Raw genomic sequence first — 16,492 nt, forward strand, 5'->3', positions numbered from 1 at the left:
GATCGTTCCTATGGTTTATTCTGATTCATCTGGGGGCTCTAGAGAGATCAGTGTGCCCATCATCCTATGTCAAGAGTCAGACCCAAGACACACTAGGAGCAGAACCCAGAACTGTTTGAGGTCCACGTGCGCAGAATAGGCGCAGTCCTAGCGTCACTAGGAGTGGGGACAAATGGGATGGAGTCCAGAGAAGAAATCTTATTGGGTGAAATTTGAAGGGATGCAGCAGCTATTTAGGGAAAGATATTTCTTGGTCGTGATCCTGAGGGTTGGGCTATTCCAGAGAATGGTGATTAAAATCGTGTAGCATGGGCCAGGAGTAAGGAGGCGTGTCTCAGTTGGTTTTTTTTTTTTTTGAAGGGGCGTGGTTTTATTATAATTGTTTTGCCTGGGAGCAGAACCCAGGAGGGAAGATGACTTAAGTGGGAGGAGTCTTCTGGGGAGACTGAGGAGTGAAGTCTGAGGGTCGAAGTCTGAGAGGGCGGAGTTTCATCATGGGGCGTGCGGGGGTGCTTTGACACGCGTCAGAGAAGCTGGGGCTGTGGAATCCTGCAGCATCCTCTCACTCTACATCCGTCTTCCTCTCCAGTCTGTCCTTAGCATGAACTCAGTTTTTTTCCATGGTGCTTTCAATCCACTCCAGGTAGTCAAAGACGTTAGTGTAGACAGCGGGTCTCCGGGGTCTGGAACAAGGCTCAGATCCCCCAGACACTATACCTGCCAAGGTTCCTTCGCACACCAGGGGTCCCCCAGAGTCACCCTGTGCATGGTGAAGAACAGAGCTGTTAGCTGGGTCTATTCATGAGAATCACCGGAAGCTTCCTCCTGAGAAAGCCTCCTGTTTCCTGCCATTCATCACCCAGGAGGGCCTAGTCTGTAGTCTCTCCTCCCTCATTTCCATGAATAAAAACTCACAGATCTCATCTCCCACCCCACCATGTAGCATCCTGGGCTCCCAGAACCTCCTAGTACTCAGCCTGGATCCCTAGGTCCTGGAGTCTGTGGTTCCAGCCATCTCCTACCCCGAGGTCTAGAAAAGCGCTTCCACCCTCCTGCAGGGGGATGGCTCACCTGGCAAGAGCCTCGGCCACCCTCCCACAGGCCAGCACACAGCATCTTCTCAGAGATGTGGCCCGGGTATGCCCAGCGGCAGAGCTTGTTGTCCAGAATGCTAATGTTGGCACACTGCAGTGTCATTGGATACTGTACTGTTGGGGGAGAAGGATGGAGGATGTTCTCAGAATCTGAGGCAGCACCCCTAAGAACCTTCCCTGAAGCTGTTCCATTCTTAGGACTCCCACAGAGTCACGAGGCTGAGACTCAGAGATGAGATCCCAGACAGTCAACCCAGGGATGGAGAAAGAATAGATGGCTAAGGGGGGAGAAGGCCAAAGGGGGGAGAGAGAGAGAGAGAGAGAGACAGAGACAGAGACAGAGACAGAGACAGAGAGAGGAAGTGAAACAGGAAGATCTGTCTGTCTGTCTGTCACAGGAGTGGGGTGAATAAAGACCAGGGAGGGAGATAAACATCCCTGAGGTGAAACCCACTGCCAGAGGCAGATTGCAAGGCAGCCATGCAGAGAAAAGGGTTGAGAGATGTTATCAGAAACCAGACAACACAGTGGGGGGCACATGGTCTCTTGTTGCAGACAGAAATGTAGCCTCTACTACTACTCTGGGGGATAACCTGTATTATTGATTCGGCCAAGTAGGTGCTATTTTGAGTGTGAGCACATTTTTGCCCATATATATGTATATGTATACATATATGTATATGTGTACATATATATGTGTATAATTCTGTATAGATCAGGTTGGCTTCAAATTCCTAGAGATCTGTCTGCCCCTACCTCCCAAATGTGGGGGTTAAAACCCACCTCATTAAACCCACCACCACACCCTGTTCTGAATTTTCTGTGTGTATATATGTGGTATATGCACATGTGTGTGTGTGGGGGGGGGGAGGTGTACACAGAGGCAAAAGGGGCCATCAGGTCTTCTGCTCTGACACTATGGAATATTCACTCAACACAAGGTCTCTCACTGAACCTAGAGCTAGGCTGGGAGCTAACAAGTCCTAGGGAGGAGGGGCCCCTGGGAAGAGAAGAGGGGGAAGATGGGATGAAGGGGAAGGAAAAAAAAGGAGGAGGAGAGGAAGGAAGAGAAAAGAAGAAGATGGAGGAAGAGGATGGAGAGGGAGAAGGAAAGGGGGAGAGAGATTTAGGAGGGGACGGAGGGGGAAGGGAGAAGGAAGAGAAAGGGAAGAGATGAGAGGTGGTAAGAGATGAACAAAGGTTAAGGGCAAACCCATACATTTGGAGCTTGACACACTGCCCCAGCCAGAGATAAGGCACTGGGTGCCCACAGATGGCCGGCTCTCCGTGAGGTTGAGGGGTTGCACAGCTGGAGTCAGCCGGACCTTCCTAGGTAGCCGGATCAGCATAATGTCATCATTGTGGTCATTGGCAGAGAGATCTGGATTGAACCCAGGATGGGGGAAGAAGTCTGTGGCCAGAAGCAGCTGCTCAGGGCCTTCCCACTGCCACAGATGATGCTCCCCGAGGCGGACCCACAGGTACCTGTGAAGACAGACTTCAGAGATCAGGCTTGGGATCGGTCCACCCAAGGTCCTGTATGCCCCTTCACAGCCACACACCCTCTCGAGGGCTCTGCTCCTTGTAGTCTACTTTCCCAAATCAGCCACCTTCTTCCCCATCCCACCTGGGGCCCCACTGGTGACATAGGTTCACTGGAACCTTGTGGATGCATAGGAACCCCACCTACCACACAAAAACAACCCCACCCCTGCTCTCACAAGTCTGGTAGCTTCTGTGGGAGTGGCTTTAAGTGTTTTCAACGTGTGTATGGTTGGGGGTGGGATATGGATAACTTCCAAGTTTTCCAGGAATCCTAAAAGCTACTTCCACCTGTAATATCCATTACTGCCCAGGTATTTCTCCTTAGGTTCCCTGCTGCAGCTCCAGCAAACTTGCTTTGGTCTAAACTCATGCTATGGGCAGTTGGGAACTTTCTATGGTCTCCAGGTCCCCTAGCTTCCAACTATCAATAGGAAACATCAGGGTGATGATTAAAAACTTGGGGTTTGGGGAGTATGAGGTGTTATTTCTGTGTCTACTCCTCTCTGACACCCTGGGGATGAGGAAGTTAGCCCCTTCGTCTGTCTAGCTCTCCTGACTCCTCCCTCTCCACAGCCCTGTGATCTTGGGGGCTGATTCAAAATATTACTCTCACAGCCCAAGATGGTGCTCATCTTGCAAGGATGCATGCTGGGAAATTCCTAGAGAGAATGCTGGAATAGCCTAGGTGACCTTGTCTGGAGAAAAGGTAGAGAGGATTCTTTCACCTTATAGTGTCCAGGGCCCTAGAACAACTGGAATCAGGATCCCAGAATGCTAAGAGTCTAACACCTCATTGCCTGTGCTTCTGAGATTGGGAAGTTCAACTCAAGGGACCATATAGATCTTATTTTGTCAGAAGTCCAAGATTTTTGTCCTGTGGTGTGAAAGCCCATCATTCTAACATGGAGGGGAAGAAGGAGGGGGAGGAAGAGGAGGAAGAGGAAGAGGAGGAGACTGTTAGAAGAACAGGTGTTCAAGGCCACCTTTGGCTACATAGCAGGTTTAAGAACAGCCTGGGCTATTCAAAACCCTGTCTCAAAAACAAACTGAAGGATTTTAAGATTGTCTGCATTAAATAGCACTCTAGTGCTCAAAGATTCTAGAATCCTAGTATTCTAGGACAGTGAGACAAGAGTTTTACAGATCTAGTACCTGGATAAATATTTGATTTAGAGAACATTAAACATCTACAGTTCAGAGCCATCTTAGTCCACAAGACTCTGCAAGGGTGGGATTCTGGGATGTTAAACCTGTCAGGTCTTACATGTCCATCAGTCCATTCCTAACACTGTGGTCGGAAATCTAGTAATTCCTGACTACAGGCTTGTAGAATTTCCCCTTCCTTCATTCCTTTCTCTCTACCCTTCTTTCTTTCTTCCCTCCACCACATCACTCTTTCTTCCCCTCCTCTCTTCGTCCTCTCTCTTTTGTCTTCCCCCAATCACTCTTTGCTTTCTTCTTTCTCTCTTTTGCTTTGTTGTTGTTGTAGTTGTTGTTTTCCTTGAGACAGAGTTGCATGGGTTTCAGCTGGCCTAGAACTTATGTAGCTGAGGATGATCTTGAATTTCTGACTGGGCTGGGATGCCTATTCACAGATGCCCAGCACTCTGTGAAGGCAGATGTCTCTGGATCTCTGTTCCAGATCAGTCTGGTCCACATTGCAAGTTTCAGGATAGCCATCATTACAACACAGTGAGACCAGAAGAACGCATGTATTGAGTCTTAGAATCAGGTCTCTGAGCAGGTAGCTAAGAGCCCTGGTTTAATGTCAGCTGTCTCCAGCCTCCAATTCTGAGCCCCCAAAACCTCAAGCCAGGCCTTCCCCTCCCCCCCCCCCGTTTCCCAGTCCCAGCTGGGGCTGGCCAGCTCTGGACACTCACGGCTTTCGGCAGTGAGCAGCTGTGAGCAGCCATTGATCACTGATGAGCGTGGCTCCACAGAGCTGCCGGGTGAGGTAGAAGAGGCCAGCCTGCCAGGGCTGAGAATTGCGTACGCATTCCCGGGCTCCGACGGCACGGGTGTCAGCTCCACAGTGGCCTGGGGTGGGGTGGAGGGCACAGGGGTCAGAGCCAGCAGGTTGGGGAGAGCTCAGGGAGGAGTTTCTTGGGGAGTCCAAAGGGCGAGGACACCTTATAGGGGAACATGGGGTTGGAGGGTGCAGGTCTGGGCTTCTCACCTGCCAGCAGAGAGAACAGCACCAAGGTGAGTCCCGGCTTCATGTCCTTGGGCACAGGTCCTTTGGCCTGCTACTGGGCGCCTGGCCTTCTTTATGGTAAGCCATAGAGATCTTCCTTCCTCCTCCGTTGGGGCCGCCCTGTGATTAATCAGAGTTGGGAAATGTCCCCGGGGGAGGTGGAAGGCCTTATGACAGGGTCCTCTGGAAGGGGAGGGGGCCCAGGGGACTCTCCACGGGGCCTCCTAGCTCAGCAGAATTGGCTAAATGGGGGAAGGGTGCTGGGCCTTGGAGAGTTTTTGCCAGAGCCTTATGAGGGTGGAGTTTGCATCCCATGGCCTCAGGCTTCGAGATCTGGATTCAAAATGCTCTATGGCTTGGAGGAGGAGGGGAACAGGGAGGAGAAGGAAGAGGAAGTGGAAGAGGAAGAGGAAGGGAAGGAGGGCAGAGACAGACAGACAGAGAAGCAGAGAGACAGAGAATATATATATATATATATATATATATATATATATATATATATATATATGTCTTAATGAGCATGAAGCTCTCTCCTCCAAACTAAACCTGTTCTGGGATCATGATCAGAGGTCCTTCCCTCAAGCACTCCTGTGGTGTTGAGAAATCTGGTCCTATCTGGATTATCCTACTCTTGTCATAACCTGTCCCCTTCCCCATAGTTCCCCAAGGACCCAGGTGCTCACGGGTTCTGGAATCAAGCCCATGTCTCTCCACGCCTCCCCTCTGTCCTCGGCCACCCTCTCAGAACTTCACACCTGCTGTATTGGTCTTTCCCATCTCCCCCACTTCTATTTTGCCCATCGTTCATGTGTCTCCCTCCCAGCATGGGGTGAATCCCCTGGGAGAGCCCAGCCTAGGTCTGACTCATCCCTGTCCCCAATATCACCCTGTTCTGGGTGGGGCTCTCTGGAGTCCTCCAAAGATGTCAATGACTGAATGAGTGTCTTTCTCCACATCCTTCTTTTTCTGATAAACTCTTACTCATCTTCAGAACCCAGTGCCCTCTGCTGAGAGGCTTTCAGCGATTTCTTCAGGCCAAGGCTGAGTTGGCCCTCATGTCCACTTTCTGATGCCCGAGCCTGAGGATCAAGTTGAGATCTGCTCCCTGGAACACCCCTTCTCTCTGATGTTGAAGTGTGAGCTGGACCAACTGTGCCCAATTCTCTTGGGGGTAAAGGTTAGATGTATGACTTAGTTGCTGGGGCTGTTAAATGGAAGTGCTAACCAGAGCTGCAGGGAGGGAGCAGATGGCACTAATGGGCAGGTACTACTCTCATCAGAGTGCCTGGGGAGATGGTTCAGTGGGTAAGGTAGTTACTGTGCAAACCTGAGGACCTGAGTTCAATTACCAGAGCCCCTGTTTAAAACACACACATGCACACACACACACTCATACACACATACATGCGTGCACACACAAACACACATGTACACACACCACCACCACCACCACCAACAACAACAACAACAAACAAACAAACAACAAACAGGCACAGTGGTTCATGTTCTTTTAGTCCCAGCACTCGAGCTGATGACAGGCAGACCCTGGGGCTTGCTGGCAAGCCAGCTTAGCCAATCTGTGAGGTCCAGGTTTAGTGAAAGGCTCTGTCTCAAAAGCTAAGGAGCAACAAAAAAGCTCAGTGGGTAAGGGGGGCTTGACCTGAATTTGGTCCCCAGGACCCACATGGTGGAAGAAAGAAAGAATTGATTTTTATAAGTTGTCCTTTGACCTCTACCTGTGCACTGCGGCATGAATTGCTCTCAGCCCCAATCACACACAAATTAGAAATAATAAGGCATAAGAAGAAGAGGTAGAGGAGCTGAGATGATGGCTCAGGGGTTAAGGGCACTGGCTGCTCTTCCAGAGGACTCCAGTTCAGTTCCTAGCAACCACATGGTGGCTCAGAATTGAGACTCCAGCTCCAGGAGATCTGATCCATTGCTCTCTGCTGGCCTCCTTCCACATGTACAAAGTTTTCAAATACACATACAGCAAAGTGCACATACATACTAAATACATAAATACATTATAAAAATAAAAATTTAAAGAATGATATTTGCAAAAAGAAGAAAGGGTGGGCAGCAATAGAGGGACAAAGATGATCTGACCTTTGGCCTCCACACACACACACACACACACACACACACACTCATGAATACATACACATACCAAACAAAAAGTGCCTGTTTTGTGAATATCCAAACTGTCTTCTCACCACCCCCACCCGCCCCTAAGCCCTGCACAGTCTTCAAGTGCTTGCCAGCCAAGGGTACAATTACTGTTCGTGCAGATATGGTGACTGTCTCTGAGAGCTGAAAGGAGACACTATGTGCTAAGGACCACAGGTCCTGCTTTAAGAGTACATTTAGGGTCCAGGGGGCTGCATCAGTGGGAAAGAGCACTTGTTGCTCTTCCAGAGTGGGGTGTGTGTGTGTGTGTGTGGGGGGGTGCATTTCAGTTCTCAACAGCCACACCAGTAGCTCACAGTAGCCTGTATTGTGAGTTAAAGCTCCAGATCCCGGAGATCTGATGCCCTCTTCTGGTATCTGAGTGTATGCACACTCATAACATTAAATAAAAATAAAATAGATTCTTTTTAAAAAGTCCGTGTTAATAGCTATCCTTAAAAAAATATTTATTTTGTTCATGTGTTACAAGTTTGCTCATGCTGGCCCATTACTGCAGTTCTCAAGAGCTTTTTAACTGCCGAGCTGTCTCTCTAGCCTCCAGCAGCTACCTTGTAAAAATTACATTATTGTATGTGGGCACAATACAGAATGTGTGGGGAGGTCAAAGGACAACTTGTGGGAGTCATTTCTCTCCTTTCCACTATGTAGGCTGTGGGGATCAAACTCAGGTCATCAGGCTTGACCACAAGCTCTTGTACACACTGAGCCATCTATCGCTCCAGCCCAATCATTTGAGTGATATAAAAAATATTTTGATTCTAGGATTCTATGTACGTGAACTTTTCCCTGGATGTATGTACTCATATTACCTGGTATCTGCAGATATCAGAGGAAGGCATTGGTCCCCTTGGAACTGGAGTTATAGATGGTTGTGAGACACCACGCTGGGGTTGGGGCTGGGTTCTCTGTGCTCCTCCAGTGTTCTTGAGCACTGAGCCATCTCCAGCCTCAAAAGCCTGGACTTAAGTTGGTTTATATGATCTCATGTAATATGCATGAGTCTAATCTAGCAGGTATCTCTGTTTCAGGGTAGGGGGTTGAAGTAATGTTGGACGGGGAGGATGTTATCAAATTAAAACACACATGGTACAACAGCTGCTGTCACAGGTGTCACAGAGAAAATGGGGTCTGTGGAGGGGTAACCGGGAAGGGGGAATATCATTTGAAATGTAAACTAATAAAGTGATTCATAAAAAAACAAACCAAAAGATAAGAGAGAGGGAGAGGGAGGGGAGGAGGAAGGAAGAGAGAGAGAGAGAGAGAGAGAGAGAGAGAGAGAGAGAGAGAGAGAGAGAGAGGCAAACAGCATATGACAGTTTGTCTAGGGCAATCCAGGAGGCCTCATGGAGAAGGTGACCTCACAGAGACCTGAATGTCAGGAATGTGAGACTAGCCTGTCTCCCAGACCTGATGATCAGCTTCCTGGGAGTAGGGTTTGGTTAGAGTCATCTCCGGGACTTGGCAGAGGACGTGGATGAATTAATTCCAAATATGAGGCCTGTCTGCAAGACCCTACTTACTGTGCTTTGGATCCTCAGATGACACATTGGACCGACATTTCCTGGGTATGCTAATGGTGTGGGGTAGGGACAGAGCTGACAGAAGGGAGCTGTAGGTCAGATTCTATGTTCTGACCTTAGTCATCAACACTCTGTGGGCTCTGGGCCTGGCATATAACAGAGACTCAATTAATTGGTGTTTGAAAGGGAAAAAATGTGCTGATTGAATAAGTGGACACTTTTCTCTGTATCCTTTTTTCTGATGAACTCTTATTCATCCTTTAAAACCTAAACTAAATGCCCCTCTATAAAGATTTCTGTGTTCCCTTTCTTTGGGTCTAAGGTAAGTCAGGATGCTCAAACACATTTACATTTCATCTGAAATTTGTGAAATTCATCTGGGTCCATCCAAATGTTTTGAATGTTTGTATTTTGAAACATATACATTTATCCACAGATCGTATCAAGATGGGGACAATAACCTCTCTCTGACAAAACCCTCAGAGCCCTTAGCATCCAGCACAGTTTGTTTGTTTTTATGGTTTTTTTTTTTTTGGTTTTTTGTTTTCTAAAGTCCACAGGAAGGCTCCTTGGTGAGTTTAGCAGTGGGGTCTTTCTGCTGTAATTGGGAGTGGGCGTGGATGCTGCACCAGACCCTCGAATTCCAGGGCCCCAAGGGAGGCAGAGAGTGTGTCAGGTGACCCAAGGTCAGGCTGGTTCCTGCCAGGACAGGAAGAACTGGTGTTGGGTGGACCCAGAAATGAGACCTAGTGGGAGGGGAAGAGGAAGTGGTTAAAAGACCCTTCTGGGAGGTTAGGAGGAATGGAGAATCTGATTTTTCCATCCGGCCTGTGGGTGGGCTGGGGGTAAGGCAGGAAAGGAAAATGGCAGAAGAGGGATTCTTTGCTTCAAAGTCTAGTTAAAGTGTCTCACTAGCTGAGAGTCACGGATTCCAGCACAGTCAATCATACTGAGTTTTTGTTTATTTATTGTCTTAAAGTCATGTACATTTGTACATGTCTGTAGATGGGTACACGGATGTAAGTGCAGGTGCCTGAGAAAGCCTGAGACATCTGACCCCTGGTGTGCTGGAAACCAAACTCAGGTTCCTCTTGTAGGAGCAGTACACAGTCTTAACCACTGAGCCATATCTCCAGCTGTCCTGGCTGGTTTTGTGTCAACTTGACACAAACTAGAGTCATCATAGAGGGAGGAGCCTCCGTTGAGGGAACACCTCCACGAGATACAGCTGTAAGGCATTTGCTTAATTAGTCATTGATGGGGAGGGCCCAGCCCACTGTGGGTGGTATCATCCCTGGGCTGGTGGTCTTGGGTTTATACTATAAGAGAGCAGTTTGAGCAAGCCATGGAAGCAAGCCAGTAAGCAGCACCCCTCCATGGCCTCCATGCCTGCAGGTTCCTGCCCTGTTTGAGTTCCTGTCCCGAGTTCCACCAGTGATGAACAGTGATGTGTTAGTATAAGCGGAATAAATCTCTTTCTCCCCAGCTTGTTTTTTGGCCATGGTATTTTGTTGCAGCAATAGAAATCTTAACTAAGACATCAGCCCATATTTTAAATATTTGCAATTTTATGTGTATTATTGTTTTGCCTGCATGAATACGCCCGGAAGCCAGAAGAGAACAGGAGAGCCCCTGCCGCTGGAGTTGCAGCTGGTGGTGAGCTGCTATGGGGATGCTAGGAGTTGATTCCAGGTCCCCTGGCAGAGCAGTCCGCGCTCTCAACTGCTGAGACATCTCTCCAGACCTTGATCTTTTTGACGTTTGTTTATTTTGTGTGTACTCCTGCACATGCACGCCTCAGTGTACGCGTGGTGGTCAGAGAACAATTTGCAGCACAAAACGTATCTGACCTGGGTTGGGCCTCGCTCCTCTCCTAGGAATTTTTGGGCTCCCTCTGAGATGAGACTGTTAACTGTCAGCATTGTAGCTAACTACCGTCCCAAGGCCTTCTGATCTGGAGTTGCACCATCTCTGCTGTGGTCCCACCAGATGACCTCAGAAGCCACCCTGCAATCTCATTTAGATGTAATGGCACAATTACATTGATATAACCAGACATCCATCTGATGCTTACTTCAAACCCCATTGAGAACCCCATTCTGACTATTGTGAAAACCTATGAGCTGGTTCTTTGAGAAGCCCACACTCCTGGGATAGGAGATGGCTCAGTGGATAAAATCACAAGCTGGTAAGCCTACGACCTGAGTACAATCCCTGGAATCCACACAGTGGAAGGAGAGAACTGACTCACAACACAAATTGTTCTCTGATCTACACACACACACACACACACACACACACACACACACACTTTTAGATATATCCTGCTTTCTTCTAATGTGCCTCTCTTTCTTTTAACCCTCACACTTAAAACCTATGCTAAAAATTTCTTGCAATAAACTCCAGCTTGGGCAAATAAGATGACTCAGCTGGTGAAGGCACCGCCAAGCCTGACATCCCTAGAACGGAAGAACTGAGAGGGTCTGTCCTCTGACATCTAGGCATCATGTGCTCACATTCATTCACATAAATAAATATATGCTTTTGTAAATTGAGAAGATCTGGAAAGACTGCTCAGTGGGTAAAGGTGTTACAGTTCACTGTTGGGCCAGAAGACTTGAGTTCAGACTCTGGGGTAGAAAGAAAGAACTAACTGCTTTTGATCTCCACACATGTTCCATGCTGCGAGCATGTCTGCATGCAGACATGCACATACACAAAATACATGTGATTTTAAAAAACAAAACCAAAAGCCTCCAACTCTGCTGCACACTGGATCATCGTGAGGTCCAGTTTTACCGTAACTGAGGTCTTTAAAACATGAAAGGACTCTGAGGGTGCTCTAGGTGGCACTGTGGAGCCAGACTCTTCTTTGCTGCTGACACATATGAAGGCTGCCCTCTGTGCACTCATTGGCTCTGATCCCAGACAGAGGCACACACATTGGAGGTCAGATTTGGTAGTGTTTAATCAGTGATAACCAGATGGTGTTCATGTTCCTGTGTTAATTACCATACACACACACACACACACACACACATTCCATCATGGTCTCCATGCAACATATGTAAGAGGTAGACAATTCATTGTCCCCATTTTTCAGACAAGGAAACCAAGGCTCAGAGAGAGTACCAGGCTTGTCCCAGTCACACAGAGGAGGGAGGTAGAGGAGGCCAGGTTGAATGATAGGTAACTTCTCTTAGAGACTTGGGGACTGCCAGCTTCCTTGGGGTACTAGAACTTTCTCAGCCACCATTTTCTGCATTTGTGAGCAGAGAACAGGGGTGGACAGGGGGTGAAGGAAGAGGGGTGGGTGGGCATGAGAGGAGGAGAGGGGTGGACAGATGGAGGGGGGATGAGGGGGGTGAGAAGCCGGTCATTTGAAACGAATGACTCTTCGGATCCAGGGGGTGTATTTGCAGATCTCTGAGTAGACAGATGGGTGCTGGGCAGCACCACATGGGTAAATGCCCCACGAGAGGACGCCATGCAGGGTGTCATCACACACCAGGGGGCCACCGGAGTCACTCTGCGGGTGGGAGGAAGGAGGGTACCATGAGGTGAGAGCTGCCTGGAGGGCTATTGTTGGGTTAGGATACAGAAGACACTGGGATGGGGCTGGAGAGATGTTAGAAGTTGGGGTGGTAAGGAGATACAGACAGAGGTGATGGTGGCATGGGGGGTAGGGGTCAAGTTGGGAGGTGACAATGGAGATGCGATGGGTTTGCAGCTGGAACTGGCTCATCCAAAGTGAGAAAACTGAGAGGGATCAAGAGATGGGGGTTGGCAGGGTGAAAAACAGATTAAGGGAGTGGGTTGAGAAAGGGGGTAAAGAGTAGGGAGGGCTGTGGATTGGGGAGGAAGGGAGGAAAAGCAGAGACAACTCAGTGTCTCCATGCCCCCCCCCACCCCCAGTCCAGGAGACAGACTTGCTTGCTGATCTGTCCTTACCTGGCAAGAATCTTGGTTTCCGTCTGCCTCAGCACAAATCATGCTGTTGGTGATCACACCTGGGTAGAAGGTCTCACACTGCTTCTGGCTAAGGAGAGTTACCTTGGAACAGCTCAGGCTCCTATTGTACTTCACTGAGAACAGGGCAGTCACAGGGAGACCAGTTAGCCCTCTCTTCCAGACCCCGGAATCCAGCCCCAAGCCTTCCTACATACCCAGGGAACCTAACCCCACCCCTCCACCCTTAGGCACAGAAATTCAAACCCTCATGATCCTCCCTCGGCCTCCTCCCTCAGACCCAGGGTGCCAGCCCCAGCCTCTTCTCTCAGATCCAGGGGTCTAGATCTGAGCCTTCTCCTCAAACCGAGATGTCAGACCTCAGCTCTCTTCCCCCAACCTGGGAGTCTAGCCACAACCTTCCTCTCTTATACCCAGAGGTCCGTGCCCCAGCTCTCTGACCTCACATCGAGGTGTCTGGACTCCAGCCCTCTTCCCCAGATCCAGGACTACAAACTCCATCTCTCTAAACTTAGATCCAAGAATCCGACCCCAACCTCTGCAGTCCCCTGAGCCAGAGTTCATATTCTAGCCTCTTCCCTCCGACCTAGACACCCAGGTTTCAGCCATCTTCCCTCAGATCTAGGGTCTAGCTCTCACTCAGCCCTTTCCCTTTGGACCCAGGAGTCCAGGCTCCTCCCTCAAGTACACTCGTCCAGCCCAGTTCTTGCCTCTTCGGCTGGCTGAGGTCCCCCAGCCTGAGACCTGACACTCTTGCCCTGGCTGAGAGCAGCGGAAGGGCAGTTGCACGGGATGCACGTTGGACGTCAGCATTACGGGACTGCTCAGTTTCAGCATCATGAGGTCGTGTTCATCTGAGCGATGCGGCAGGATGGGGCCTGAGCAAGCCTGATACTTGGGATGGAAAACAGGAGAACTCGTGGACCGCAGTTGCTCCTTCTGGAAAAGCAGCAAGTGGTCATCGCCAACTCGAGCCCTCAGTGGCCTGGGGGAGGAAGAGTAGCCTGATGGAGGCAAAACCTTCATGGAGACAGAGCCTGACCCTAGTCCTTGGGTCAAAGGGTGAGGAAGTGAAGTGGGCTCCTGAGATCAGAGGGTCTGGGAGAGTAGCTGGGGCTGGTCCCCTGGGACTGAGGGAAGAGGCTGGAGACTGAACTCTGGGTCTGAGGGAGGAGGGCTGAGGACTGAAACCCTGGGTCTGAGGGAGGAGAGTAAGAGTTTGAGGGGTGAAGGCTGATGACGCCTCAACTCTTTAGTATGCCCATCTCTCCTTTTTTCGTGTCACCTGGTCCTTTGTCCCTGCGTTGCAGGCATATGAGGAGACTACAGGTCTTAAATACAACAGGCCCTGGCTGGCTTCTATGGACAGGTGCGTTGGGCTCACAGCGCCCCGCCCTGGCTTGCAGCTTGGATCCTGCCTCTCTTGTAGAATGGCTGCCACCCTTAACCTGACCAAAGCCAAGAGAGTGCCTGGGCCCCACCCTCCCCACTACTCCATTGCTACCTCTGAGTGGTTCCTTACTTATTTCTCCAGCAATGTGCGGCTGTGAGCACCCAGTTCTGGTCCACCAGAACACCCGCACATTGGAACTGGAGGTTATGGAAGAGGGAGACCTGCCAGGGATGATAGTCACGCTCGCACTGGGCGCCGGAGGCCTCGAGGTCCACGCGCGTGGCGTTTCCCGGGAGCAGCAGAGCCTGCGCCGCTGGATAGAGAAGCGGGACAGGGGGATCAGGTTTCGCCCAGCTGGGTCACGGTTCCGGGTTAATATAGCACGTCACAGGATTGGCCTCGAGGGGGCGCAGCTGAGTAGTAAGCCGTGGGAAAATTAGAGAACTCTGCGAACCAGTTGCTGAGGCGTGAAAGGGCAAGAGGGGTTAGAATAGAATGGGACTAACACACCCCAGGGCTGAGACTGGAGTGGGGTTAGGATGGGGGGCGGTGAGGCAATGTGCAGGAAAGGCAGGAATCTAACCTACTAGGCTGAGACCAGTTGCGAGCCTAGGAGGAGCACTGTGCAGAGGGAGTGTGATAGGTAAGGGGGCAGACAGGGGGGACAGAAGGGCAGAGACACAGTGAGCAGTAAGAAGGCAGAATTCTGAGTTCGAGCCTGGTCTACAAAGTGAGTTCCAAGACAGCCAGGGCTACACAGAGAAACCCTGTCTCGAAAAAACAATACAAAAACAAAACAAAACAAAAACAACAACAACAAAAACCCAAGAAGGCAGAATACAAAGGGAAGGTAAAGGGAACAGTCAACATGGTGGAGGCAATATGGAGCAGGAGACAGAACGCACAATGGGGCAGCGAGGAGCAGGAAACAGAACATACAATGGGGCATTGAGGAGCAGAAGACAGGACACACAGTGGGCCAGTGAGGAACTAATGTGGCAGCGAGGAGGAGACAGGGACAAGGTGGGAAAGCAAGAAATGGGGCCAGAGCGCCGAGAAGTGCTAGACAAATGAGAAGGGATGTGCAAGAGGGAAAGGTAGGTCTAGTCCAAGGATGGGAAGGTGCTCCAACACACAGGTTAGGGGTACTGTAGCACCTCCTTTAGGAAGAGGGAGGGATGCAACGGGTCTGCAAGAGGTGAGGAGAAGGCAGGAGAGGCAAAGAGGCGAGGTAGGAGAGGCAGAGAGGTGGAGAAGCTGATGGAGCGAAGGGGCAGGGTTCTCTTAACAGTTGGGTGCGGTATCTGGGGACAGAGCCCACCCGAGGGTGGATCCTGCTTGGGATGTCTATGTGGGTGCCAGGCCCCCAGGAAGGCGAGCTGACTACGGTTGCAGTGGCAACATTCCCTCCACCTCCGGTCGTGGCCCTTCCCTCCTGTCGCCCCCGGCCCCAGGCTCACCCCAGAGTTGCACCATCAGTAGCGGCAGCAGCAGCTTCACCAGAGACCAGGAGCCAGAGGCAGTGGAGAGGTGAAGAAGCGGGACCCTCATAGCTGATACTTGGCTTGCAGAAGCTGGAGTGGAGGCCTAAAACAGATGATCGGTCAAGACCCCCTGCCTCAGCGCATCTGAACCACTTCAATGAGGTTCACTCCAAAGGCCCCCAGAACTCCAGTCCTCGATCCTCCAGAGGGGACCAATTTGTGCACCCAGCCTTTCTTGGCCACCAGCCACACTGAGCTCCAGGTCCACACTCCTTCGTGGGTGGGTTGGGGTCCTGCTCAGAGCCCGTGGGAACCTCTTCCTAACCTCAGAGCTGAGGGACTTCCCCATGCTGCAGGGAAATCAGGGCTATGAAAGAGTTCCTGCCCGTTGCCCGAGGGTCTCCACCCATCCTCTCGCCATCCACCCCAATAGGGTGGGACCCGCTTCACCTGGGAGTCGCCAGTAAGAAGAAAGGAGACTCAGAAGTGGCTCTTGCCCTGCAGTGTGGGCTGCAAACAGTCCTCTGGCCAGGGACCCCTGGGCAGACCTTCCCTTTTAACCCTCAAGATCCCGGAAGCTTCCCCCCCCACCCTTCCCCTTAGGGCTTCACTCCCTCTCTTTCCCTCTCCCTAATTATAACGTGGGTGGGGCTGGCATTCAACCAGGGCCCCAGATTCCTGCTCAGGGAGGGGCCCTGGAATACAGGCTTCTGGCAGTGACAAGAACACCTTCTGGAGCTGGCTTTCTTGGGGGTTCCCCCATGCCCAGTTCTGAGAAGTGTTCCCAGGTGTGGTGGGAAGATTGGGGGGGGGGGCTTACGTCGATGAGATGGTGAGTGACGGAGAGGGGAAACAAAGAGGGGGCAAGGTCTGCTCTGACAGGTGGCAGAATGAGGAAGAAGAGGGAGGTGGGAAGAGTTCAAGTAGGCAGAAGGAAAGAGTGGGAAGGGTACAGACAAATTCCCAAGTGTGTAAACCAAGAAACAGTAGGCTCCTTGTGTCTCAGCATGTGCTGAGAGGGTGGGGGTGGGAGGCTGCAGTTTTGCCCTAAGCCTGTGTGTGAGCATTGTGCACCCTCCCTGTGTGTCTTCAGGTGACACGAG

The 16,492-nt window shown here is 50.7% G+C and overlaps 2 protein-coding genes across 2 annotated transcripts; both read right to left on the minus strand.

Moving 5' to 3' along the window:
• Nucleotides 1–607: 607 nt before the first annotated feature.
• Nucleotides 608–4,873, minus strand: Klk9 (kallikrein related peptidase 9). The gene is made up of 5 exons (XM_021166357.2): nucleotides 4,816–4,873; nucleotides 4,520–4,676; nucleotides 2,314–2,579; nucleotides 1,072–1,208; nucleotides 608–760 (listed from the first exon to the last, which is right to left on the minus strand). The coding sequence occupies exons 1-5, from the start codon at nucleotides 4,856–4,858 to the stop codon at nucleotides 608–610; spliced, it is 756 nt and encodes a 251-aa protein (XP_021022016.1). The 5' UTR covers nucleotides 4,859–4,873.
• A 7,046-nt stretch (nucleotides 4,874–11,919) lies between these two features.
• Klk10 (kallikrein related peptidase 10) lies at nucleotides 11,920–15,964 on the minus strand. The gene is made up of 6 exons (XM_021166356.2): nucleotides 15,840–15,964; nucleotides 15,366–15,492; nucleotides 14,035–14,218; nucleotides 13,223–13,497; nucleotides 12,495–12,628; nucleotides 11,920–12,072 (listed from the first exon to the last, which is right to left on the minus strand). Exons 2-6 carry the CDS (start codon nucleotides 15,454–15,456, stop codon nucleotides 11,920–11,922), a joined length of 837 nt encoding a protein of 278 aa, XP_021022015.1. The 5' UTR covers nucleotides 15,457–15,492; nucleotides 15,840–15,964.
• Between the last annotated feature and the right edge of the window lie 528 nt (nucleotides 15,965–16,492).

Source organism: Mus caroli, unplaced genomic scaffold, assembly GCF_978045245.1.
Source record: "Mus caroli unplaced genomic scaffold, Mus_caroli_1 scaffold_8, whole genome shotgun sequence".
Classification (NCBI taxonomy): Eukaryota; Metazoa; Chordata; class Mammalia; order Rodentia; family Muridae; genus Mus; species Mus caroli.

Excerpts from the sequence above, each read along its gene's own strand:
- Klk10 (XM_021166356.2), bottom strand. The coding sequence starts at position 15,456 with ATGAGGGTCCCGCTTCTTCACCTCTCCACTGCCTCTGGCTCCTGGTCT. Across the intron at positions 12,629-13,222 it reads GACCTCAGCCAGCCGAAGAG|TGAAGTACAATAGGAGCCTG; the intron begins GCAAGAACTGGG and ends CCCTGTTCTCAG. Across the intron at positions 12,073-12,494 it reads GAAACCAAGATTCTTGCCAG|AGTGACTCCGGTGGCCCCCT; the intron begins GTAAGGACAGAT and ends TCCCACCCGCAG.
- Klk9 (XM_021166357.2), bottom strand. The coding sequence starts at position 4,858 with ATGAAGCCGGGACTCACCTTGGTGCTGTTCTCTCTGCTGGCAG. Across the intron at positions 2,580-4,519 it reads GCTGCTCACTGCCGAAAGCC|GTACCTGTGGGTCCGCCTCG; the intron begins GTGAGTGTCCAG and ends CTGTCTTCACAG. Across the intron at positions 1,209-2,313 it reads CAGTGTGTCAAGCTCCAAAT|TACAGTATCCAATGACACTG; the intron begins GTATGGGTTTGC and ends CTCCCCCAACAG.